General features: G+C 41.1%; 1 protein-coding gene and 1 long non-coding RNA gene across 2 annotated transcripts; one reads left to right on the forward strand and one right to left on the reverse strand.

Annotated features, from left to right (window-relative positions):
- Positions 1-4,219: 4,219 nt before the first annotated feature.
- LOC105482249 (prothymosin alpha-like) lies at positions 4,220-5,337 on the reverse strand. The gene has a single exon (XM_011742273.2). It carries the CDS (start codon positions 5,223-5,225, stop codon positions 4,896-4,898), a length of 330 nt encoding a protein of 109 aa, XP_011740575.1. The 5' UTR covers positions 5,226-5,337; the 3' UTR covers positions 4,220-4,895.
- Positions 5,338-7,844: 2,507 nt separating this feature from the next.
- On the forward strand, positions 7,845-15,442 carry LOC105482248 (uncharacterized). Its single transcript, XR_987494.3, has 2 exons — positions 7,845-9,664; positions 14,317-15,442. It is a non-coding gene; the product is annotated as an uncharacterized lncRNA (long non-coding RNA).
- Positions 15,443-26,274: the final 10,832 nt, after the last annotated feature.

The raw sequence follows: 26,274 nt of genomic DNA on the forward strand, positions 1-26,274 counted from the left end.
AATTTTTGCTGAAATTCACGCCCTCAAAAAGATTGCACAATGAAGTAACTCAAAACCATGAGGTGAGAGGCAGCTTTCAATTAGAGGCAATAAAACAAGGCCGGAAATGGATGGGATTTCCCGATGTCATCCTGCACATATTTTAGTTCTAGTTTCCTCTCTGAGGATTAACCCCATCAGTGATTGCCCCTATGAAGTCCCAACCTTGACAAGAGAAGCCTGCTCATCAATAAACTTAACATCTGCATACAAGATGTGTCAAATGAGCAGGAGAATTTTTTCAGGATCAAGATCTAAGTTGGACATAAGGAATGAGGAGAAATAAGTGTTTTGTCATTGTGTAAAACCAAAGGTCTGCACAGAGGATACATAACTTGAGAAGAGCCACGTGCACTATCAAAATCATAGAGCTCTTACTGTGTTTTGCACCTGTGAGGGAGGTACAGCAATGGGGCTTCCTGACCACGCTTTAGGGAGATAGAGCAACCCCTTGGAGTGAGGCCACTGGCACAAAAGCAGGATGGTGTTCCATGTGGTTACTGCAAGTAAATCTATTAAAACTACCAGATTTTTACTGGGACTTTTGTTGTTGTTATTATTATTGTTATTTTGAGACTGAGCCTCGCTCTATCCCCCAGGCTGGAGTGCAGTGATGGGATCTTGGCTCACTTCAACCTCCTTCACCTCCCGGGTTCAAGCAATTCTCATGCCTCAGCCTCCTGAGGAGATGGGATTACAGGTGCCCAACACCATGCCCAGCGAATTTTTGTATTTTTAGTGGAGACGGGGTTTCACCATGTTGGCCAGGCTGGTCTTGAATTCCCAACCTCAGGTGATCCATCCGCCTCGGCCTCCCAAAGGGCTGGGATTATAGGTGTGAGCCACCGTGCTCGGCCAGTACGTTTGAAAAGTAACAGGATGACATCCATTTTTACTGTTCTTAAACCCAAAGAGCCAACCTAGGACACATGATCCACTCTACATAGTGGGAAATACAAGTACCATCAGCTCTCCATATTTTCACAGCTAATTCTTCTCGGCGTTCCCAATATATCTGTGAAAAACACCTTTAGACATTACTTTTTAAATATCAGATAGTCCCTCAATTCTAGTCGCCCCCAGAAGCTCCCTCTCTAGAGCCCAGTCTGAGCAGTTTGCACTTCAGTTGTCCACACAGCTATTTTCCTGCGACTTAGTTCACCGTCATCTTGGTCTTTATTCCACGCTCTCCTACGCTGAGTCCCTGATTCCTGTGATCCCTTGTTCACTGTCTCATTCTGGATGAGCATGTCCTCTAGTGACTTTCTGAGAAAGGAAGCATGAAAGGTAAAATGTTTAAGACGTTGCATTTTTCAAGATTTGATTCTAGATGTTAAATAAAATTATGTAAGGAAGCAGGTTAAAAAGCCAACTCTGACTAAAGAATTGATGTTAAGATGTGAAAAAAGAGTATCAGTTATAGTTTGCTCTGAAGCTAGTCTTCTTGCTTTCTTACATACAGCTATGTATTTGTAAAACTGTATGTGCATTCACACCCAGCTTTGCATTCTACAAAAGCATACACTGGAAATAACTGGGCATATGGCACAAATAGGGCTACGGACAGACCACACCACCCAATTTTATAACAAGAACACCGACAACAACAATAAGCCTCTATTTATAAAATACTGGCTCAGTCAATCTCCACTAGCGGCCTACCCTGAGTAGCGTTTCAACTCAGAGGCTTGCTCTTTTGAGATGTAGGGCATTTACTTTCAAGATACCAATTTTATCAGTGTTAAATATCTGCTTCAGGGCCCTTCCTAATGTTTTCAAACAAAACTGGATAGCTTAATATCATGAAATAGCAGTTCCTGAAACCACTAACCCAGCCTTTGCTTTTAATAAAGAAAGGTGCCACTGTAGAAGTTTTTCCCTTAAGGTGTTTGCATATTGCTAAGGCTTGCTTTTTAATTGTTTACAAAGTTTCCCCCTGATTTCTTGGAAATCACATACTGGGATAATTACATGCATATCAACCAAAACAATTTCAACGTTATTAGATAAATATCACTCTCCCATTTACCAGTTTTGTATGAGCTAATTCACATTACCAAAACATATGTGGTAGCAGAACAGACTGGATATTTTGTTCTCTGAAAGACTTTAGGGAATACACCACCCCTAGATTTTGGATTGCATTTTTTTTAATGTTTCCTGATTCCTCTGAATCCACTCTCCATGTTTCCTTTTTTTATTCTTCTCTATGATCAAGGGAAACGTTGTTTGATTTAATTAGGAAAATGTTTAGCTGCACACAGAAACCTAAAATAAAGTCACTTAAACAAGACAGACATTAATTGCTCTCACATAAAGGAAATCTAGGAGTGAAATCATCTCGTGATGTCAAAATTCCTGTTCTGCTCCAACCGTCACATCTATATTCCAGACAGAAGAAAGGAGGAAGAGCAGATGGGCCACAGGCCACAAGCTTTCTCCTTTTATGAAGCCTTCCCAGAAGCTTCGGAACATTTATGTCTCACTGGCCATATATAGCTGCAAAAGGCGCTAAGAAATACCATCTTTTATCCAAGCACTTTTTTTAGGGTTCTGTTACTAAACAAAAAGAAAGAATGAATATTATGAGCCAATCAGCATTCTCTGCCCCAAAGTATTGTTTCAAAGTATTTAATATGTATTGAGCATTTATAATATGCCAGAAACTGTGTTAAGTGATGGGAAATTCAAAGATATGTAAAACTTGGCTCCTGCCTTTAAAGATACATTACAATATGATAACTTTAGTCAGGATAATTCACGGAAAGTAAGAGAACAGGGATTCAAACTCACTCGTGGCAGAGTGCCTTACCCAGAGAGTATACTGCCAGAAATTACATGTGTCTAATTTTTCTCTTTATATAAAGAGACTGCCACCTGCTTCACAGTCACAGCCAGGGACAGAAGAGTCACCTTGAAGCAGAATTTTCTCATTTGAGAGGACCAAGTACCGATTTAGTTAAAGAGCTCAGAGACTTCTTGAAGGAAAAGAATCTATGCCCTAATATTTATTCTCTAAGATCTCAAGTTATGGAAATCTTCCAGAGTCAGCCAGGATGATCCAGATAAAATTTCAAAGTGGACATAGAATATAGGATGCCTGAAATAAGTTACCATAAGGTTGGAGGGGGAGCCAGCTCATGTTGAATCAGAGAGAGAGGAAGTGAAGCATGGAGCTTCTGAGTCCTGTGAGGCTGGGTCCTGGCTGGACCAGCCCCCGCCTATAGAAGTCAACTTGGGCTTCACAAGTACTCGCACATCTCAAAGAGCAGGTTGCTTCCAGATGTAAAATTTGGACTTAAGAACTTAAAGACATAGTCCTGGGAGATTTCTTTCGCTGAGAGATTCACAGCCAAGAGATTCTGGAAAGCAGCCAGAGCAGAGAACTTAGCAAGGTTGTCCGTGCCTTGGACTCAGTAACCAGTGACAGTTTCATCAGGGCGAGCAGCCCTTCGTTTGCTCACATCTTTGCCCCACTTTCCTAAACCATATTTCATCCTTCACCTCCTAATTGCATTCCTGAGTCATTTTGCCTTTCCAGCAGCCAACAAGACCCAATAGCATGCTTCCACTGAAGTGCAAACTGCCATGGCTCCCCATTTGCGGGGTAGATAGCACAGCACCTATCCATTATTTTGCCTCTGGCAGGGAGGGAGAAAACTAAGGTTTATCTGAAGAGCTTTGGTTGATTGGCTTGGACTGCCCTTCATTAAAGATAGCACGGGGAATATGTATCCCATACCCAGAGAATCGCTATTGCTGGAGAAAGATGCCACCTGTATTAGTTTCCTATTGTGTCTGTAACAAATTGGCACAAATGTATTGGCTTAGGACAACATAAATCTATTATCTTACAGTACTGGAAGTCAGAAGTCTGAAATGAATATTCTAGGCTGAAAGCAAGATGTTGGCAGAGCTGTGTTCTTTCTAGAGTCTCTAGGGGAGAATCATTTCTTTGCCTTTTCCAGTTCTAAAAGCTCCCTGCATTTCTTGGCTCATGGCCCCTTCCTCATCTTCAAAGTGCATCATTCAAAAATCTGCTTTTGTGATCACATCTATTTTTCTGACTCTAAACTCTTGCCTTTCTCTTGTAAAAATCTTTGTGATTATGCTGGGCCACCTTGATAATCTAGGATAATGTTTCTATATCTTTTTTTCTTTTTTTGTTAGAACAACTCAGCAAAATAAAATTCCTGTTTATTTTTGGACAACATTGTTTCACACATACATCAAACAGGCCAAAAAAAAATAAACAGCAACTTCATAGACGAAAAAGGAAAAAAAAGAAACCTTTTATCTTTGGCCTTTTTAACCATCTCATACAAACCAACTACTTATAGTACAGCTAAGTACATACACAAAAAAGTTACTGGAATGCTCGGAATAAGATTGTTTTTCTGTTGTCGTTTTTGCTTTTTTTACAAGGTTTTTTTTCTCCTTTGAGATTATAATGAACTTGGTCACACCACAAGTAAAGTCAGAAGTAGGACAGAGAACGCTCCGAAGGCTGGTTTGGTCATCCGAGATCATTAAAAATGGCTGACCCTAACAATATGTACAAAAATATAAAATGTAAATAAAAAATACAAACAAATTTCCTTTTTAAAATACTTTTAAGAAAAAAAGCAGGGCCTTGGAAGTTTTGGTTCTTTTTTCCTCCCCTGTTGCAAATTCTCATGGTTTGGGTTGGGTGGTGGAGAGCGCGTGTCATCTGCGGGTGGCACTGCCCACGGCAGGCGGGCGGGCGGGCCTCTCTACTTGAAGGTGACCACGTTTAGATTCTGAGACGGGAAGTGGAGGGTGAATAGGTCACGGCGGCCTTTTTTTTTTTAGTTTAACTTTTCCTTTTTTGCTGTCTAGTCATCCTCGTCGGTCTTCTGCTTCTTGGTATCAACATCGTCATCCTCATCATCTTCAGCTGCCCGCTTGCCCGTAGCTGACTCAGCTTCCTCATCTTCATCTCCATCCTCTTCCTCACCATCACCTTCTTCTTCCTCCTCCTCTTCCTCCCCACCTTCTTCCTCTTCATCTACCTCATTGTCAGCCTCTTGCTCCCCATTTTCCTCATTAGCATTCCCGTTAGCAGGGGCGTCTCTCCCATTTTCTGCCTCTTCCACAACTTCCTTCTTCTCCTTTAAGTCCTTGGTGGTGATTTCGGAGCTGGTGTCTACGGCTGCGTCTGACATGGTGGGGCACGCCGGTGATCCGATGCAGGGGATTTAAAAAGAAAGCGAGAGTTCAGGGACTCTGGCGATAAAGCTGCCGGAGTCCGCGGCAGAGGAAGCGCGCGGCGGAGGCGGCTGCGGCGAGCTAGGAGGCGGACGAGGAACAATGCAAAGATGGCTTTTCAGAGCAGCCAGTGTTTCTATATCATGATCCTTAGGTTAACGACACCTACCAAGTCCTTTTTGCCATGTAAGTTAACATAGACTCAAGTTGTGCGGATTAGTACATGGACATCTTTGGAAGACGATTATTCTCTTTACCACCCTAGTACACAGGACTACTATGAAAAGAAGAGACTGTTTGGCTTTGGACGCAATCCATCAAAGCCATATCCTACCTGAACAGTAGCCCTCTGCTGCTGTGAGCACAATGAGGTACCTTTTAAGCAGATGCCTCCTTGGCGACCCTCAGAAGCACTCAGGTGATGGGCAGGTTTTTGAGATGGCTTCCCCCCCACCCAGCAGAGAAACAAAACTCAGAAAAATTTTAGCCCAAAATATATGCAAAAGAACTCTGACTTGAACACATGTACATTTCACAGCAACTCCAAGCCCAAATAATTAAATCCAAGAGGCAAGAGAGAGTCATCAGGATATTTGGCAGAATTATTTAGGAAGAACTGGATGCAGAGCAGGTACACTTACTCCCCCTTCCTTTCTGCCTCCCAGGTGGACAAAGAGCAGCAGCAATCACCTCACAGGTAAAACACCAAGTGAGGAACCTGGAACTGGATGAGCCAGAAATTATTCCAGGTGACTGATTTCTGGAAAAACTGAAGCGCTCTCAAAGTCAAGCAAGCTAAAGAAATATCCACATGCCCTTTTTGAAAGAATTATTTGAGGGTGTATTCTAGTAAATTAAACAATGATTGTAAGAAAGGGGATATATATGTGGGATATAAGAAGTAGTGGTGAGTAATACTAGCAAAACTTATAGTTAAGTCTAATCATTGATATATAATGTGAAAAGACCCAGTGACTTAAAATAATCTGGAATTTAAATTGTAAATTACATAGTTTCTGAGATATAAAAAGGAAGAAAATCAAATCATGCTAAATTTTTCTCACGATTGAGAAGACAAAAGGACACAGAATATCTCTGTTATTAGAAAAAATACAAGATAAATGCATGTATTAAAATATGAGTATAACTACTATAAAAATTAAAATAAGATATATAACTACTTTGCCACAAAAGAGGATGAAAATAAAGTAAAGGGGGAAAAATCCTCAATCCAACAAAGGTGGCAAAAGGATAAAGAAAAAAGAAAGAATGATAATTGGGAAACACAAATAGGATAATCAGACGTGAGAAAACAAAATAAACACAGAAAGGGTAATTTCATTATATTAAAAGGCAGACCCTCTCACAGTGAGTTAAAAACAAATTTCAGCTGTTTGCCATTTAAAAACTATACTTAAAAAAAATTTTAATGACCAGAAGGAATTGAAAAGATATTCAAGGCAAACACTAATTTAAAAATGCAGGTATAACAATATAGAGATAAAACTAATTAGACTGTATGGCAAGAAACTTTATTATTGATAAAGAAGGCCATTTTCTTAATCATAAACCAATAGGTACCTGTTAACACAGCTTCAAATCTATAGAGAACAAAAACTGACAAAATGACAAGGAGAAACTGACAAATCTTTAACCGTATTAGGAAAGTTCATTGCAACTCAGAAATCAAAATATCAAACTAAGAATATTAAGAATATCAAAAATTTAAACACAGATAATAATGATTTTATAATAAAAGGATACAGAATTTTATACTTAACATGTAGAAATACATACTTTATTTTGAAATCACATGGAACATTCACCAAAACTGATGGTATATGAGGCCACATTGAAAAAATCTCAGAGTTAAAAAATCTGAATTTATATAAGATTACATTCTCTAACCACAATGCAGTAAATTTGGGAATTCGCAATAAAATAACAAAAGTCAAAACAAAACAAACTCCTTCCATTTGGAAACTTATAATCACCCTTTAAAATAACTCTTGGAGAAAGAGCCAAGTGCCGTGGCTCACACCTGTAATCCTAGCACTTTGGAAGGCCAAGGCAGGAGGACTGCCTGAGCTCAGGAGTTTGGGTCCAGCCTGGGCAACATGGTAAAACCCTGTCTCTACTTAAATACAAAAATTTAAGTGGGTATGGAGATGCAGGCACCTGCAGTCCAGCTTCTCGGGAGGCTGAGACACGAGAATTGCTTGAACCTATGAGGCGGAAGTTGCTGTAAGTCAGTTGCGCCACTGCACTCTAGCCTAGGTGACAAAGCAAGACCCTGTCCCCCTAAAAAAAAAAAAAAAAAAAACCCAAAAAACAAAATAACTCTTGGATAAAGAGGTAGTAGGAACAAGAATTCCAAATTAACTATCTTATTTTTCCTATATCATATTAAATATTAAAACAAGATATATACCGAATATTGATGGTTACAAATAATTTTTAACAAAATTAATGAACTTGATTTTTCTCATTTATTATTTGAATTAGAATGAAACTTCTTATTTGTTTGCTTAGTCCTTATAAATTTTTATTTACATAAATTGAGGGAACAACTTGGTAATAATCTACTGAGTAAGCCAGAATAAGAACTTACAACTTTATTGTGTGCCAAAAAGATTTAGGTAAAAAAAGAAAATACACTTTGTCCAAGTGAACTATCTAGGAACTGAGCCCAAAATTGAAAAACTAATGGCTGAGTGATACTGAATATGTAGACTAAAGAATATGTGGCAAATATAATTTAAGATTCTGCAGTCGTTTAAAGTTGATCCTTTAATATGATTTTCTTTCTCCAGTATGTTTGCCCTTGGTGACAGTAACTATGGTTCAAGGCTGGAGTTCCATGTGTAGTATTTAGAATGGGAGACTCTCCCCTCTGTTGATAAGTGGCATGACTTATACCTATCTAAGAACCCCTTATATGGTAGTGTCCCTCTTATCTGCTGTTTCCTTTTTGTGGTTTCAGTTATCTGCAGTCAACTGCAGTCTAAAAATATTAAATAGAAATTTCCAAAAATAAAGAGCTCATAAGTTTTTAATTGCCAGTGTTCTGAGTAGCATGACAAAATCTCCAGGCATTCAGCTGCATCTAGCCCAATCATCTCTGTCTGGTGCATCCACACTGTATGGACTATGCTCCTGTCAGTCAGTAGTCATCTTGGTTGCATCAAAAAAATCATAGTATATTTAGGGCTCAGTATTATCCATGATATCAGGCATCCACTGAGAGTCTTGGGATGTCCCCTGGGGTTAAGGAGGAACTAACCTCTTTGGGAAAGACTTAATGGTGGCCTCTATGTGGTGAACCAGCCAAGGACTCTAATTATTAAAAATGCCCAATAACGTGTTTGGAAGGTATCTGTGGGAAGAGACTGAGCTGTTTTAGGGTAAACACACGTGATAGTAATAATTTAGGCATACTCTTAGAATGACCCTGTATGGCATATGCACCTGAATGTGTATTCCAAACTAGGAAATCTGGGAGTGGCCGACCCAGAGATTCATTCCTTATCTATGATAAACATCTGAGCCCCCAGTCTGTCCTGTAGAAGAGGAGCTGTACCGGGACTGAGGCCTGAGTTTTGAGGTAAATGAAAGTTGCCAGGTGGAGGAAGTTAAGGAGAGAGTGTTCAGTGAAAACGCTGTAAAAACTGCATGGTGTTTGCAGGCGGTTGCAGTTCTCCCGTCCAACCCACCGCCACTGGACTCTCCAATATGTAAGCCCTCAGTAAAAGCCCATATGTCTTTTGTGGGCCTTGGTTCTCTTCTCTGGCCTCTTGAACCTGGTGCCTTCCTTCCTGAGGTTAAGAGGGGGTCGGCACAGCAATTGGCGAGGCAGCCAGGAGGTCAAAGGAAATCCCTGAGCACTAACACAATGGGATAGGGGAAGGGGAAATCCTCAGGGGAAATCCAAGCTGGCCAGCCATCCCCTTCAGTGTGGAGTCCGATAGCCGTTCTCCTTGATGGATAGATGGGGTCCGCGAGTACGGGTCGCCCTGAAAACACTGAGGGGTCTGGAAGAGTTGTGGCAAGGGGTGCATCTGACTGAGCAACGCTCAGATGCCCGAGGGGCGTAGCCGCGGTTGACTGGCGCTTCTCACTGTACTCCCAGCAGCCACCTAGGCGGAGCCACCTAGGCGGAGCCACAGCGCGCGCAAGGGGTCATCAGCTACAGGGCAAACTGCCATTAGAGGTGCCAGACAGAACGGAGATGGAGACCCTGCCTTGTCGGGTAGCTGGTTAGAAGGGCCGTTGACTGCCCTGCGCCCGCAGGGACCACATCGGCAAAACTTGTCCCTGCCTGGAGGGTGACAGCACAGCACAATGAGGACAGCACTGCTGTGGAACTGGAAGAGCGAGAAATAGGTTCAGGCAGAAGGTGACAGTTGGTCTCGGGTGTCTTCCTCTATGAACTCAAGGGTGGAGGATATTGTACTCCCAGAACTTGAGTAAAATGGCATGCACCACAAACCCCCCAAGCCCTGAGGCAGCTCCTCTGTGTCGCTGGTAATGGGGATCAGGCCATCCCCTTCAGCTGGTGGTTGCGGGCTGCAGGGCAGCCTGGCCAAATGAGGGAGATGTCCTCATGTCTCCTGTGCAGTGGCAGACTGTGGAGGAATTGCAGGACATCAGTGGGGAATTAGGAATGAAGGATGCTATTATGCTGAGCATTACCGATGTCCTGCAATGAGCTTCGCACTGCTGGCATAAAAGATGCCATCTTAGAGTTGGCACCCTATCAATGGTAGAGCATGCCAGTGTCTATCCTGAGAGCCCTGGTAGGACAGGCAGTGTCTCAATCAGCCCAAGCAGCCTCTGCCTTAGGGGAACCAGAGAAACTGCACGGGCAGGTGTGTGGGTAGCCAGGATGAAAGACAAGGGAACCAAAGGGAAGGAGACAGTGAAGAGGCCCATTAAGGTGGCCTGTGGACAAATTTGGCATGAGTGGCAGGGACACCTACCATGCAAATAGATGAGCAACCTAATGCTGTTCTGGTTAGACTGGGATGAAAGCTCAAGTCACAACAGCAGTTCACTAAGGAGCCTCAGATTCAGCCCACTGTCCCTCCCACAGAGGGATGGCAGACACCAACCCCTTTAACTTAACTGGTATGAAGGTCAAGGCCTCAGAATCCCAGTAAGAGTAATGGTGGCCAAGGTGTCCAGGGACTGAAGGCCACATGTAGAGCTAACTATATATTGGTCACCTAATAATAAATAGACTGTGTTTGCCCTAGTGGATACTGGAGCTCAATGCACCCTCGTGTATGGCAACACTCATTGGTTCCAAGGGCCTATAACAGCAATAGATAGCTATGGAATGGGAGCTGTGAAAGTCAGGCAGGTTGAACTAGTATTACAAGTTGGGAAACAGCCGCCCAAACTCTCTTTAGTATACACAGCTCCCATCCCAGAACACATCTTGGGAATGGCTCTCTTATCAGGCAGGACCCCACATGAAACAGCTGCTGGGGAATTCCAACTGAAGCCTGTAATTGGGGTGGAGATAATGGGAATGGACATTAGTACAGTTACCAGTACCACAGTGAGTAGTAGTGCTGAAGCAATACCACCTGCCAGATTTCTGGATCTGCCCTGGGCCAGAGGGGAGCCCACTGCTCTGAAAAGTGAGTCACAAGCCTGGCGGTATGTACCACAGCTGACTGAGAAGCTTTGGGGCCTTCAGTGAACATCTGCAGTGGCCTGGCAGTATTCCCCATGGGCCTATGGTGGTGGTAGTCATAGAGAGAGGCTTCTCTACCTGTGGAAAGGGAGGGAGAGTCCTTCCCACTCTTCCCTCCCGTTTAATTTGAATCCTTGAGTGGGAAGAGTCCTTGCCACTCTTCCCTCCCCTTTCCACAAGCAGAGAAAGGCCACCACCACCACAGGCCCATGGGGGTATTTTCCCATGAAAGTGCCCCTTGGTTTGAGGGGCAACTTGGCCATAGTAGAATAGAACACCAGATAGACTTCCTAGATTTTTGACTCCAGTCTCTGGCTCTTAGATAGCATCTCTGGACCTGCCACAGGCCTGGGGGAACTCGCTGCCCTGAAGGGAAGGACACAAGCCTGGCTGGCTTTACCACTTGCTGATTGTAGAGCTCTAGGGACTTGAGTGAACATAGGTGGTACCCAGGTAGTGGTTATGGCAGGCCATGGGCAAGACCCAGTGATGTGCTGGCTTCAGGTCTGACCCAGTGCAGTCCCAGCATTGGTGGCCACAGGGGTGCTTGTGTCCACCTCCAACTCCACTCCCCACCCAGGCAGCTCAGCACAGAGAGAGAGAGACAGAGAGAGAGAGAGAGAGAGAGAGAGAGAGAGAGAGACTGAGACTGAGACTGAGACTGACTCTGTTTGTTTGGGAGAAAGTAAGGAAAGAGAACAAGAGACTCTGCCTGGTAATCCAGAGAGTTCTTCTGCATCTTATCTAAGACCACCAAGGCAATACCTCTATGATTCTGCAAGAACCACAGCATTACTGGGCTTGTGGTTCCCCTTAATGCAAATATGTCTTAGATTACAACACCCAAGTCCTTTCAAGTGGCATGATCTTGGCTCACTGCAACCTCTGCCTTCCAGGTTCAAGGGATGCTCCTGTGTCAGCCTCCCAAGTAGCTAGGACTACAAGCGTGCACCACCATGCCTGGCTAATTTTTGTATTTTTTTTTTTTAGTAGAGACGGGGTTTCACCATGTTGGCCAGGCTGGTCTTGAAATCCTGACCTCAGGTGATCCACCCACCTCAGCCTCCCAAAGTGCTGGGATTACAGTGATGGGCCATTGTGCCCAGCCTAGAGTCTCTTAATGGCAGAATTGACCAAGCAGAAGAAATTAGTGAGCTTGAAAACAATAAAGCATGCCTACAAGATCTAGAAAATAGCCACAAAAGGGCAAATCTAAAATTAGCTAGGAGTGGTGTTAGGCACCTGTAATCCCACAAAATAACTAGAAAACAAATAACAAAATGGTAGGTGGAAGTCCTCACTCACCAAAAATAACAACGAATGTAAATGTACTGAACTCTCCAATCAAAAGACATAGAGTGGCTGAATGGATGAAAAACAAAACCCAAAGATCTGTTGCCCACAAGAAATACACTTCACCTATAAAGAAACAAATAGACTGAAAATAAAGGAGTGATAAAGGATATTCCATGCCAATGGAAACCAAAAAAGAGCAGGAGTCACTATACTTATATCAGACAAAATGGATTTCAAGGCAAAAACTGTAAGAGACAAAGTCATTTTATATTGTTAAAGGGGTCAATTCAGCAAGAGGATATAACAATTTTTTTAAAATTTAACTTCTGGGATATATGTGCAGAGCATGCAGCTTTGTTACATAGATATACATGTGCCATGGTGGTTTGCAGCACCTATCAACCCGTCATCTAGGTTTTAAGCCCCGCATGCATTTAGTATTTGTCCTAATGCTCTCCCTCCCCTTACCCCTGACCTGCAATAGGCCCCCGTGTGTGATGTTCCTCTCCCTGTGTCCATGTGCTCTCATTGTTCAACTCCCACTAATGAGTGAGAACATGTGGTATTAGGTTTTCTGTTCCTGTGTTAGTTTGCTGAGAATGATGGTTTCCAGCTTCATCCATGTCCCTGCAAAGTACATGAACTCATTCTTTTTCATGGCTGCATAGTATTCCATGGTGTATATGTGCCACATTTTCTTTATCCAGTCTATCATTGATGGCCATTTGGGTAGGTTCTAAGTCTTTGCTATTGTAAATAGTGCTGCAGTAAACATATATGTGCATGTGTCTTTATAGTAGCATGATTTATAATCCTTTGGGTATATATCCAGTAACAGGATTGCTGGGTCAAATGGTATTTCTGGCTCTAGATCCTTGAGGAATTGCTACACTGTCTTCCACAGTGGTTGAACTAATTTACACTCCCACCAACAGTGTAAAAGCCTTCCTATTTCTCCTCAGCCTCACGAGCATCTGTGGTTTTCTAACTTTTTAATGTTTGCCTTTCTAACTGGCGTGAAATGGTATCTCACTTTCTAACTGGCGTGAAATGGTATATGTGGTTTTGATTTGCATTTCTCTAATGACCAGTGATGATGAGCTTTGTTTTATATGTTTGTTGGCTGCATAAGTGTCTTCTTTTGAGAAGTGTCCATTCATATCCTTTGCCCACTTTTTGATGGGGTTGTTTTTTTCTTGTAAATTTGTTTAAGTTCCTTATAGATTCTAGATATTAGACCTTGCTCAGATGGATAGACTGCAAAAATTTTCTCCCATTCTTTAGGTTGTTATAAGAGGATGTAACAGTTTTAAATATATACGCACCCAAAAATGGAGCACCCAGATACATAAAGCAAATATTATTAGACCTAATGAGAGACATAGATCCTGGTACAATGATAGCTGGAGACCTTAACACCCCATTTTCAATATTGGGCAGATCTCCCAGAGAGAAAATCAGAAACCTCAGACTTAATCCGCAGTATAGAACAAATGGACCTAATAGATATTTATAGACCATTTCATTCAATGACTTCAGAATACACATTATTTTCCTCAGCACATGGATGATTCTCAAGGATAAGCCATATGTTAGGTTCAAAACAAGTCTTAAAATATTCAAAATAATTCAAATAATATCAAGCATCTCCTCTAATCACAATGGAATAAAACTAGACATCAATAACAAGAAGAATTTTGGAAACTACTCAAACACATGGAAATTAAGCAATATGCTCTTGAATGACCAGTGGGTCAGTGAAGAAATTAAGAAGGAAATTTAAAAATTTCTTGAAACAAATAATGGTGGTTCTTTCTCACATAAGGGGACAATCATACTCTCATTGTGGTGCTGCCAGTGTCTTGCTCTGGCCTCCCGCCACATGTCACAGAGGAGACCAATCTATTTGGTATTGTAAACCAGGTACCAAGCTGTTGCCAGGGGGTGGTGCTCTATCCTTAGAGAGATAGTGATACAACTTCTTGTGTCTTGCTAAATGTCATGACTTGCCCTTTCTTATACCCACTAAACATCTCACCTTCCACCCATAGATAGTATGCAGCAAACCTCCTTGCTGATTGGACACTGATAGTGGCCTTTCTCCAGGGCAAAATAGACTGTTGGGCCTCAGGAGAACTGCCCCTCTCCTCCACTATGAGCCTGCCATGGTTCATCCAAGATCAACTCCCAAGCGCTTGGAAGAACTTTGTGATCGTTACTGTATTAGTTGTTCTTTTGTTGCTATAGTTTCTATTGCTGCTCAGGCGTCTGGCTGCAATGCTGCTCCACATACCTGGCCCCAGGGAAACTGCAGAAGAATGTTGTGATAAGAATGTGAGGGCCATTCTAGGGTATGCTGGGTGGACTCTAGGGTACACACACTTGAAAGCAATAACTTAGGCATACCCTTCCCTGTATGGCAGACATACCTGAATGTGTGTTCCAAGCTAGAGAATCCAGGAGTGGCCAACCCAGAGATTCATTTCTTATCTATGGTAAACATCAAGCCTCAGCCTGTCCCATGGCACACAGGCTATACAGGAGGTTGAGGGCCTGAGTTTTGGGTTAAATATAGGTTGCCAGGTGGAGGTCATTAAGGGGAGGATGTTAAGTGAAAATGCTGTATACACTGCATGATGTTTGCAGGTGGTTGAGGTTTTTCTGCCCAGCCCACCGCCACTGGACCATGCAATTTTCCTGCCCAGCTCGCTGTCACTGAACCATTCCTGTAATTAAGGCAATCCTCTTATCCAGCCTAACACCACTGGACTCTCTCCCCTGTATGTAAGCCCTTAATGAAACCCCACATCTAATTTTGCTAGCTCTGGATCTCTTCTTCGGCCTCTTGAACATGTTGCCCTCCCTATTGAAGTTAATAGGGGTTTGGCACAATAGCTGTAAGAGAGCAAACCCCATTGTAGATGTGCTCAAATTCTTTTTTGAAGTAATTTAATAGCAATTAATACATTGAAACAAATAACATTGATAATTGGTGTCTATCCACTGGACTTTAAGACAATGTCTAGATGACCGTCATGTGGACGGAGTGAGGAAGTATACCAGAAAATATTTAACAATGTTTGAGTACAAATATTTTTATCAACAAGGCAAAATATTAACTATTTGCTGCCACTATTTCAAGTGATGGAGTCTTTAAAATAAATTCTTCTTTTTCAACTTTGTATTTGGCTGTATAATAGGAATACCATACACAGACATTTTACCGCAGCCAAATAATCATTAAAAATTTTGTGGACTAGAATATCTTATTAGAAAATATAGAAGACAATAAACTCTGACCTGGCTGTGAGAATGGAAGCAGGATGGGGGAAAGACTGGATTTGGAAAAGAATGGGGGGTAAAAATATTTGAGCACAGCCCCAGTACAGCTCACAAGGCAATAAATGTATTGAAGTCTTCAATAATTAGCTATTGTTATGGGTTAAGTTATCCAATGTAACACCTGTACCCAATCAATAGACATCATGGACCGAGTACAGACAACCAGAGGAAGAATGAGGTGTGTTCATACTAGTTGAAAAGTACTATTTTAGGCTGGGCGTGGTGGCTCACACTGGTAATCCCAGCACTTTGGGAGGCCAAAGTGGGTGGATCACGAGGTCAGGAGATTGAGACCTTCCTGGCTAACATGGTGCAACCCTATCTCTACTAAAAATACAAAAATTAGCCAGGCGTGGTGGTGCATGCCTGTAGTCCCAGCTACTCGAGAGGCTGAGGCAGGGGAGTCGCCTGAACCCAGGAGGCAGAGGTTGCAGTAGGCCAAGATCACGCCTCTGCACTCCAGCCTGGGTGACAGAGCGAGACTCTGTCTCAAAGAAAAGTACTATTTTATAACAAGTTGTGATATGCTAACTATGTATGTCACACAGAAAACAGAATTGATCAAAGGAAGATACTCTAGAGTATGGTATTAAAGTCCTGTGATATGTAAAGATGTGAGATCTGCCCAGTCAGTTTTTAAAAAATCCACAGAAGTATCCATTTCTGTTTCTCTTTGAATAAGATGTTCACTTTTTAACTTCTTCCAGTGATTTACATTCTCTGTTTCTACTCAGATACCCCTACAGGAGATTTTTACCAGCTCAGTTTGGGAGCCCTGGTATTCTGTCACTGCAGCTTCTGAAACATTTTTGCCTTTGCTCTAAACCTAGGGAACAGTGGGGGCCATATCATATCACTATTGCTTGGGAAAATACCCGGCAATTCTTACATTGGTTCAAAGAACAATGAATGTCAATTTAATGAAACCAATTAATGTCATTATCTATACTGCTATGAAGCCCACATGGGCTGAGGGATAATAAGCTCAAAAGGAGAATTTGATGTTTGGATCAAAACTTACGAGAGACAGAAATAACATCCTTGGGTCCAAGGATTTAAACATAGATCATCTTTACCAGTTTAAAGCCAAAATAAAACAATGCTATCTAATGCTATATCAAAGGCCAACAGAATATAGAGAAGCCATAGAGTTAGTCATTAAACAAACCTAACAATATGGGAGACACATTGCATGAATTAGTAACCAGTTAAGAACTAATAAATGATGCTCTCTAGGCAGCTGGGTAAAGGCACTCGTGCGACAAAGCCCTGTCCTTGTGTGTCATTATTGTACTAATTTTATGTTGCAGCTGAGACAGACGACAGCTATTTTCTTGACTTTGTTATGGATAATGGCCAAACACAGGGATATATTGTGCCTTATCAATGACAATTGCTGAAAGGTGGAATGTGACAAGAGCTTTAGAAATTGTGTCTTGCAAGCAAGCTAAGGCTTTTTTCTAATTTGCTTCATCACAATACTTATTTCATTTGGAAAAAAGTAAAAAGTAGACTACATAAATATATCAAAGGTGTACAACATGACGATTTGATATATGTATGCAATCAAAATTTCAAACCTTTCCAAGATGACTCAACACCAGAGATTTTCCTTGAGAATGTGCTGAGTCCTGCTTGCTTCTGGAGGTACAGGCTGCTGCCTATGAAGCCTTCACTTTTCTCTGTCACCCCAGTGGCTCCAGCCAGTCTCTTGGCTATGCATTCAAATGCCATGGAGCACATAGCAAGGTCCAGGAGTAGTTACTTTAAAAGTCCTCATCCTTCCAGTATCTGGGGAGCACACAGCACATTGGCAGTGGTCATCAGAGCAATCCTCACTGCTGACCTCTCTTGAAGAATTTTCTTATTTTACCTATAAATCCTCAAGGTAGGTGATGGGCTGCAGTTTAACAGTTGGTTTCACAGTCTCTTGGAATGTCCTGCATGGAGGGCCTAGCACCTATATTTCTTGGTCTTAAAATGCTCTGCTGAAAATCTGAGACAATAGGAAAAGAGTCATTTAACATCTTATTACATATAAATAAATGACTAAAATCAACTCAAAAATTGCTAAAAATAAAGCTGAAAAGGTTGGCAAAAGATTTATCTCTAAAAAGGAAACATCTGGCTGGGCATGCTGGTTCATACCTGTAATCCCTGCATTTTGAGGGGCCAAGGCAGGAGAATCACTTGAGCCAAGAGTTCAAGACCAATCTGGACAACATAGCTAGCCAGGAATGGTGGTGTGCACCTGTAATCCCAGCTACTCAGGAGGCTGGGGTTGGGGAGATCACTTGAGCCCCAGAGATCAAGGCTGCAATGAGCTATGATTGCACCACTGCACTCTAGCCTAGGTGATAGAGGAAGACCTTGTCTCAAGAGAAAAAAAATAATCAACTGTGATAGTTTTAAAGTACGTTTTATAAATATTTAAAACATAATTCTGTGTTCTATTAATATTTCCAAAGCATAGATAGTGCTGGAAAATTTCCTAACTCATTCTAAAGGCTAACATGTCCATATACCTATATTGGACAAGGATACCATGAGGCAGGCCAGAAGCCAGTATTACTTATGGCCATAGAATGCAAAAACTCCTAACTAAAATATTAACAAATAAGAATCTAATAATATTGTCAAGAATAATTTACCCCAGGAATGCAGGAATGAATTAAAACCTCTAAAATCTATTGATGTAGTTCAAACATTAATCGGTAAATTTCTTGTGATACAGTGGGCCAAAAAACCTGAAAACTACTCCCTTATAAACCCTTATAAACCACCTAAATACTAGATAAAATGTAATAATTGCCCTTTTACATGTCAAGCCAAACAATTTTTTTTTTGTTTACCCTTTCTCTTAACGCCCTGCGAGTTTTTTTTTTTTTTTTTTTTAAGGACAATGAGGGCCCTCACTTTATATGCCTCAGTTGCAATGCTCCACCTTGCACAAAGAACTCGATCAAGTTCCCCTCACCTTTCTGAATTTCCAGTTTTACTTTGTTCTCCCCCCAAGAATTTCTCTGCTTTCACTCTTTCAACAAATATTGTGGGCCCGATACTTGCTGATACTCTCTTAGGCATTTGGAATATAGCAGTAATTAAAACAGGAAAAATCACTGTCCGAAATATCAAAACTTCTTAGAAAACATAGAGGAGAAATATATCTTTATGACTTTGGGATAGAATAGATTTATTTAAATAAGATGCAAAAAGCACAGATTTTTTTTTAAGATTTAAAAATTTTTACGGATTTATGGAGAAAAAAAGTCTCCATAAACACAACATGAAAGGATGAGTCACAAATTAAATCATATGCAATTCACATAACATATAGTGCATTAGTAGGCAAAACATACCATGGACTATTAAAATTCAATAAGAAAAAGGCAACCAACCTAATAAAAAATTGGATGAAGAATGTAAATAGTTTACTGAGGAGGAAATTCAAATGATGGACACAAGTGAAAAGAATGCTAAAGCTCACAAATATTGAGTAAAATGCACACTTAAACCAAAATGAGACAGCATTTGGTATTCATGAAGTTTAAAAATTATACAGTTGAACACTAAAAAGTGTTGATGAGGCTATGGAACACTGGAAACATTAATATACAACCACTTTGGAGAATAATATGGCTATTCTGGTAAAGTTGAAAATGCAATATCTACAAATCAGCAATTCTATTTCTGGCTGTATATTCTGCAACAGTGTTTTACAAACTGTAGGACTTGGATATATTAGTAGGTGGAGAAATTAATTCAGTGGGACAAGGAAAGTCCTTTTTAAATGGAATGGGATGATTTCCTAGTCTGTTTTGTGTTGCTATAACAGAATATCTGAGGCTGGGTAATTTATAAAGAAAAGAATAACTTGGCTCATGATTCTGGTGGCTGGAAAGTCCAAAAGCATGGTGCTAACATCTGCTTGCTTCTGGTGAGGGCTTTTTTGCTGAGTCATAACATGACAGAAAAGTGGAAATGGGAGCAGGCACATGCTAAAAGAGACTAAACACAAGGAGGAACAACCCACTGCTATGAGAATGAATCAATTTTTCTCAAGAATTAATCCAGTGTTAAGAGATTAAGAACTCATTCACTACTGTGGGAACTAAGCTGCTATGAGAATGGAGCACTCATGACCCAAATGCCTTCCATTAGACCACCTCTTAACAATCCTACCTCTCAACACTGCAGCACTGGAAACTAAGGGTCCAACATGAGTTTCTGCAGGGACACTCAAACCATAGCATTGGCAGTAAGATGGAAAAGAAAGAATAGAATGGATTTCAGTAGAAGAGTAGTAGAGTAAATACTGTGTGAGACGGTTTTTGTGTTACCATAAAGGAATAATACATGAGGCTGGGTACTTTATAAAGAAAAGAAGTTTAATTGGCTTATAGTTCTGCAGGTTGTACAAGCATGGCACCAACATCTGCTCAGCTTCTGGTGAGGTGCTCTGGAAGCTTACAATCATGGCAAAAGGCAAAGCACGAGTAAGCATTTCACATGGCAAGAGTGGGAACAAGAGAGCAAAGGAAGTGAGGTCTCGGACTTTTAAACAACCAACTCTTTCATGAACAAATTGAGTGAGAACTCATTTATCACCAAGAGATGGTGCTAAACCATTCATGAGGGATCCACGCTCATAATCCAATCACCTCCCACCAGGTTCCACCTCCAACATTGGGAATCACCTTTCACCATGAGATTTGGAGGGGAAAGACTTCCAAACCATATCATATATCAATTAAATCAATTAACATTTTTTGGAAGCTTTATCTTTGACTACTGTATGTGTATGTGTGTGCTGGGTCATTTTATACAACATTTCTCATTGTGTTCTCTAAACTCTTACAGGGTTGTATTATTTGAAACTAAAAAGATTATTCATGATTTATCTGGAATTCAGATTTAACTGGGCATCCTGTGTTTTTATTTGCTAAATCTGTCAACCATAATTTGCATATGAGACAAGGAGAAATGAAAACAAGATTAAAATAGCAAAAAAACATAAAGTAAATAACTATCACCAGGAGGATGGATAAATAAGTTTTGTGTGTTCATTCAGTATGACACAGGGCAGGTTCTTGGTTTCACTCAGGAAAGAATTCAAGATGAGCCAGTGGTGGAAGAAAATGGTTTTATGAAAGCGGCAGTGTTACAGCTCAGTGACTGCTCCTTGCAGAGCAGGGCTAGCCCATGGGCAGTGGGCTGAGAGCAGCAGTGTTTGGGCTGTTGACTAGCTGTTTTTATACCCTCTTTTAATTACATGCAAATTAATGGGTGAGCAATTCAGAAATCTTTAGAAAATGGACAGTAACTTCTGGGTGTTGCCATGGCATTGGTACACCGTCATAGTGTTGGTGGGAGTGTCTTATGATGGGCAGTGAGGTTAACTAGAGGTTGCTTTGGACACCACTTGCTGACTCCAGCCAGTTTCCTATCCAATCTGGGAATGCCAGTCTCCTGCCTCAAGTGGAACACTAAATTGTGGTTAAAATAAACTAGAATTATATCTAGCAGACAGGCTGAATCTCAAAAACAATGTGGAGTGAAGAAAAGTAATTTGTGGCAAGATACATGCCACATGAAACCTCAAATACATGTATTAAAAGCCTGAGCAATATTATATATGTTACAGAGAAATATATGTGAGGCAAAGTATATAGGTAGTATAGAAACAATAAAAATCAAACTTAGAAGAGGGATGTGGTGCGGAATATTAGAGGAGAAAAGAATTGGGGAGAAATACAAGGAACTTTACTTGTATTTGTAATGTTTTATTTATTTAAGTGGATAATTGATACACAGCTATTTATTGTAATGTATTTGTATGCTGGCAGTATCAAATTGAAAATAAGCACACTATATAATCATCTTAATAGATGCTTAAAAATTAGTAAAATTAAATACCTATTTCTGATTTCTTTTTTTTTGAGATGGAATTTTGTTCTCATCACCCAGGCTAGAGTGCAATGGCTCCATCTCGGCTCACTACAACCTCTGCTTCCCCGGTTCAAGTGACTCTCTTGCCACAGCCTCCCAAGTAGCTGGGATTACAGGTGCTGGCCACCACGCCCAGCTAATTTTTGTATCTTCAATAGCGATAGGGTTTCACCATGTTGGCCAGGCTTGTCTTGAACTCCTGACCTCAGGTGATCCTCCCGCCTTGGCCTCCCAAAGTGCTGGGATTACAGGCATGAGCCACTGCACCTGGCCCTGATTTTTTAAATAATTAGTAATCTAGAAACAGAAGGAACTTCCATAACACAAATACATAAGAATATAATAACAATACATTTTGATATATTTTTGAATACTCAACCATATACTTTGTAAAATACAAAACTTTACTGAAAATTAGAAGATCTAAATAAATGGCAATTTAGGCCGGGCGCGGTGGCTCACGCCTGTAATCCCAGCACTTTGGGAGGCTGAGACGGGCGGATCACGAGGTCAGGAGATCGAGACCATCCTGGCTAACCCGGTGAAACCCCGTCTCTACTAAAAAATACAAAAAAACTAGCCGGGTGAGGTGGCGGGCGCCTGTAGTCCCAGCTACTCCGGAGGCTGAGGCAGGAGAATGGCATGAACCCGGGAGGCGGAGCTTGCAGTGAGCTGAGATCCGGCCACTGCACTCCAGCCTGGGTGACAGAGCGAGACTCCGTCTCATAAATAAATAAATAAATAAATAAATGGCAATTTAAAATATATTACAAAATGAGAGGAATTACCATCAGATGGTTACCAGCATATGGAACTGCCCAATACAAAGATTAAAGGCCGACTAAGTTTTCGAAGGCATCATATTGTTTAAAAAAAAAAAAAAAATCCCAAGTCAGCTCTGCAAAAACCCTGTGATTATTTGAGCCCTAAGGACACCTTCAGGACACCTAACTTCAAAAAATCTATCCAATTCTCGGGGCAGACCTTCTCCCTAATGCTCACATTAAATGTGGGCACAGAGATCATGGTCAAGTAGTATCTCGCTACAGAGGTTAAAGGACTAGCATATTTGTCTCTGAGAACAGAACGGGGGACAACCAGACAGGTTCTTTCCGAGGAACTGACTTCACTGTGAAGTCCTGCCTAGTACAATGTAATAATTGTTACAGACCTTGGCTGCTGTGTGTTTACCCATGCTTCCTTTTGCAAACAGAAGTTTCTACTGCAGTTATCTTGGTCCTATTCAGTCACTGAATGAAGCATATTGGGAGGATATGGGGGACAGTAGGCTAATAACTTGTATTTTGGTTGACAAATTACTAGACCCACCATGAAGAGCCATATTGGACACAACGGAGTTAACTGTGCATCACCCAGAGATGTTGGATTTTTAGCAGAATGCAGTAATTGGATAAGACTGAATTATTTCCCTTGGCAGGGAGGTAAGTGTGTTCTATGCACAGGAAGAAGGGTAACATTGTAGTGGAAATCCTGGCAGATACCATCTGAATCATGTGATAAATGTGAATATCATCAATGACCAGAAATTGGTATCGTGTTCCTGATAGGATGTCATGACCAAAGTGCAGCATCATTCTGTGGTATTTCTGCCAGAGATGTGGAACACAAATCTAGGGGGATCTTTTAAAAAATCTAAATTAACACACAGTCTATAGAGTAACTAGCCTGTAACCTACCACACTGCCAAAGTCATAAAAGTCAAAGAAAGACTGAGGAACTATTCCAGACTGTTCCAGACCAAAGAAGACTACATAGATATGACCATCAGATACAACATGAGATTCTGAACTTCATCTTTTGGTTAAAAAAAGAAAACATATTGGGGACAATTGGCAACACTTGAATAGAATCTGAGATTTGGTATCAGTTTCCTGATTTTGAGGATTGGAGGGTAGCTGTGTTGAGAATGTCCTTGTTTGTAGGTAATACACACTTAAGTATCTGTGGGTGATAGGGCATGAGGTCAGCAACTTACCATCAAATGCACAGGGGAAAAGGTTTTTTGTACTCTCCTTACCATTTTTCTGTAAATTTGTGATCATTTCAAAATTTAATAAAATTAAAAACTTATGAAGAGTTACATTATTGAATGAGAAGTAAACAGGTCAATACAAAAAGGTGTATGGTGGAGGCTTGGGATAAACTAAGGGGAATGAGAGATGGGGCCCATCTCAAATTTTTCTTACATGACTCTTGGTATCTCAACCATTGTCCACAGGATGATGACATTTGAAAAAAACTTTTGGTCACAAAAAGAAATTACAAACCTCAAATTAATAAAAAGTGTAGAAGAGAAAGACTGGAAAGGTTTTGTGATAGTCAGATGCATTGAATTTTCATCTGCAATTATGTGTGTCTCCAGAATTTCAGAAAACCAAAGTGACTCTGTGGTATCTGTATATGTACTAACTATACATTTGACTTTATGTCCCAATATGTGGCATCTTATCAAATTTTTTAGAACTCATAAGTTGTTTCCAAGAACTTTAAAGTATGGAATTTAGACCAGATGTGAGTTCACATTCTTGCTTAAGCATTTACTGACTTAGTTAGTTTCCTTCATTGATTTCTTCATTTTACAGAAATGAGGTAAAATGAGGTTGTTAGTTAGAAAAATTATGGTGATGATAATGCTCCACCACCAGATTAGTTGTTATATATTTTACTATTACATGAAGCTTCACCTTCGAATTTTAAAAATATAAAGTTTGAAAAATTCCATTAGTAGAATTAGACATATTTGTTAGGGAAAATTTAGAAATTACAAATAATCACGGCCTCTGCTAGGAAGTCTAGTTGAACTATAAAGATAATTCATATATATAGTAGTTAGTACACTTTTGGTTTCCATTAACAAAGCAATAAAAATTAAATTTGCTTAAACAGGCCAATGTGGTGACTCATGACTGTCATCCCAGCACTTTGGTAGGCCAAGGCAGGAGGATCACTTGAGTCTAGGAGTTTAATACCATCCTGAGCAACATAGCGAGATCTCATCTCTACAAAAAAATGTCCTAAAATTAGACAGGCATAGTGGAGTGTGCCTGTAGTCCCAGCTATTCAGGAGTCTGGGTTGAGAAAATTTCTTGAGCCCAGGAGTTAGAGGCTGCAGTGAGCTATGATCATGCCATTGCGCTCAAGCGAGGGTGAGCCCCCCTCCTCCCCCCCAAAAAAAAGGGGGTTAAGCAAAATCTAGAAGGCATTGACTTTTTAATCTGAGAAGTCCAAGGTAGATCTGGCTTTAATGATGCTATCTGGTCTATTCTTACTCTATCTCTTGCTGCTGTTTTCTTAGGTAAGCTCTTCCCTCCTCCATTCTTAGGCTAGCTGGTGGAGGCATGATGACTTTCTCTTTTCCTATGCTTATATAACACCCTCTCAGCAATGTTACAGACAGAGAGACTGTTCTAGTTTGTATAAAGTTCCAAGTACAGTACTTCATTGAGCCACCTTGAATAACAAACCCATCTCCTAACCATCCTCTACAGCTACGGGGATGGAAATGATGACTGGCCAGAGTTGGGTCGTGTTTTCAGTCCTGAACCAAATACTATGACTGGGTAGACTGACTGTTCTGATTACCTGCATATGAGTTAACAACCCACCTCTGGAACTGCTCCAGTTATCTGTGTAACAAGCTGCCCTAAAGTTTAATGGTGTCAAGTTTATAATACTCACGATTTTGTGGGTCAGGAATATGGGCAGGGCATGGAAGCAATGCTTCAGTTTTGCTTTCCAATGTCTGAGTCCCAAATTGCTAGAGAGAATGGAAACATCTTACTAGGACCACATATCTGGGACTTTGGTTCTGGCTGATAGCTGGGTTTCCAGTCCTCCATACTGCAACTGCTAGAGCTTGTAATGACCAAGAAGACTTCTTCGCTCTTAAGTGCCTAAGCTGGGACATCTGGAGCTGGCCAGATGTTTATCTCTCCTGGAAGCTGTTTCACGTGGAAGCTTGGGCAGTATGGCAGTCTCAGGGTAGTCATTTTTCTTACCTAGTAGGCAGTGGTCCTCAGAATGAGTCATTCAAGAACCCTGAGTAGAAGCTGCAAACCTTCTTCAGACCTAGTTTTAAAAGTCTCAGATTCTCATTTCCGCTATATTCTATTGGCCACACAAGTCACTAAGGCATCCCAGATTCATGAATAGGAAGTTAGACTTCTCTCATCTGGAAGAGTAACAAATAATTGTCAGCCTTTTTTTTTTTTTTTTTTTTTGAGACAGAATTTCACTCTTGTTGCCCAAGCTGGAGTGCAATGGCACGATCTCTGCTCACTGCAACCTCTGCCTCCCGGGTTCAAGTGATTCTCCTGCCTCAGCCTCCCTAGTAGCTGGGATTACAGGCATGCAGCACCACGCCCAGCTAATTTTGTATTTTGAGCCGACACGGGGTTTATCCATGTCAGTCAGGCTGGTCTCGAACTCCCAACCTCAGGTGATCTGCCCACCTTGGCCTTCTAAAGTGCTGGGATTACAGGTGTGAGCCACCATGTCTGGCTGTCAGCCATTTTTAATCAAACACAAAAGCCATTAAAGAAGTCAGCCCAACTGAAGTATTCAGATTACATAGAAAAGGATAACTCCCCAAGGGGAAAAAAAAATAGAGTTCTATTATCAGAATGAAGTGGAATGCAAAATGTGTGGTATACGTATGGCCATCAAGTGGTGTTAGGAGAGACCAGCAGGGGCTTGTT

This window comes from Macaca nemestrina, chromosome 8 (assembly GCF_043159975.1).
Source record: "Macaca nemestrina isolate mMacNem1 chromosome 8, mMacNem.hap1, whole genome shotgun sequence".
NCBI classification, from domain to species: domain Eukaryota; kingdom Metazoa; phylum Chordata; class Mammalia; order Primates; family Cercopithecidae; genus Macaca; species Macaca nemestrina.

Bases quoted from the DNA above. Each gene is read 5' to 3' on its own strand.
- LOC105482249 (XM_011742273.2), bottom strand. From the start codon at position 5,225: ATGTCAGACGCAGCCGTAGACACCAGCTCCGAAATCACCACCAAGGAC.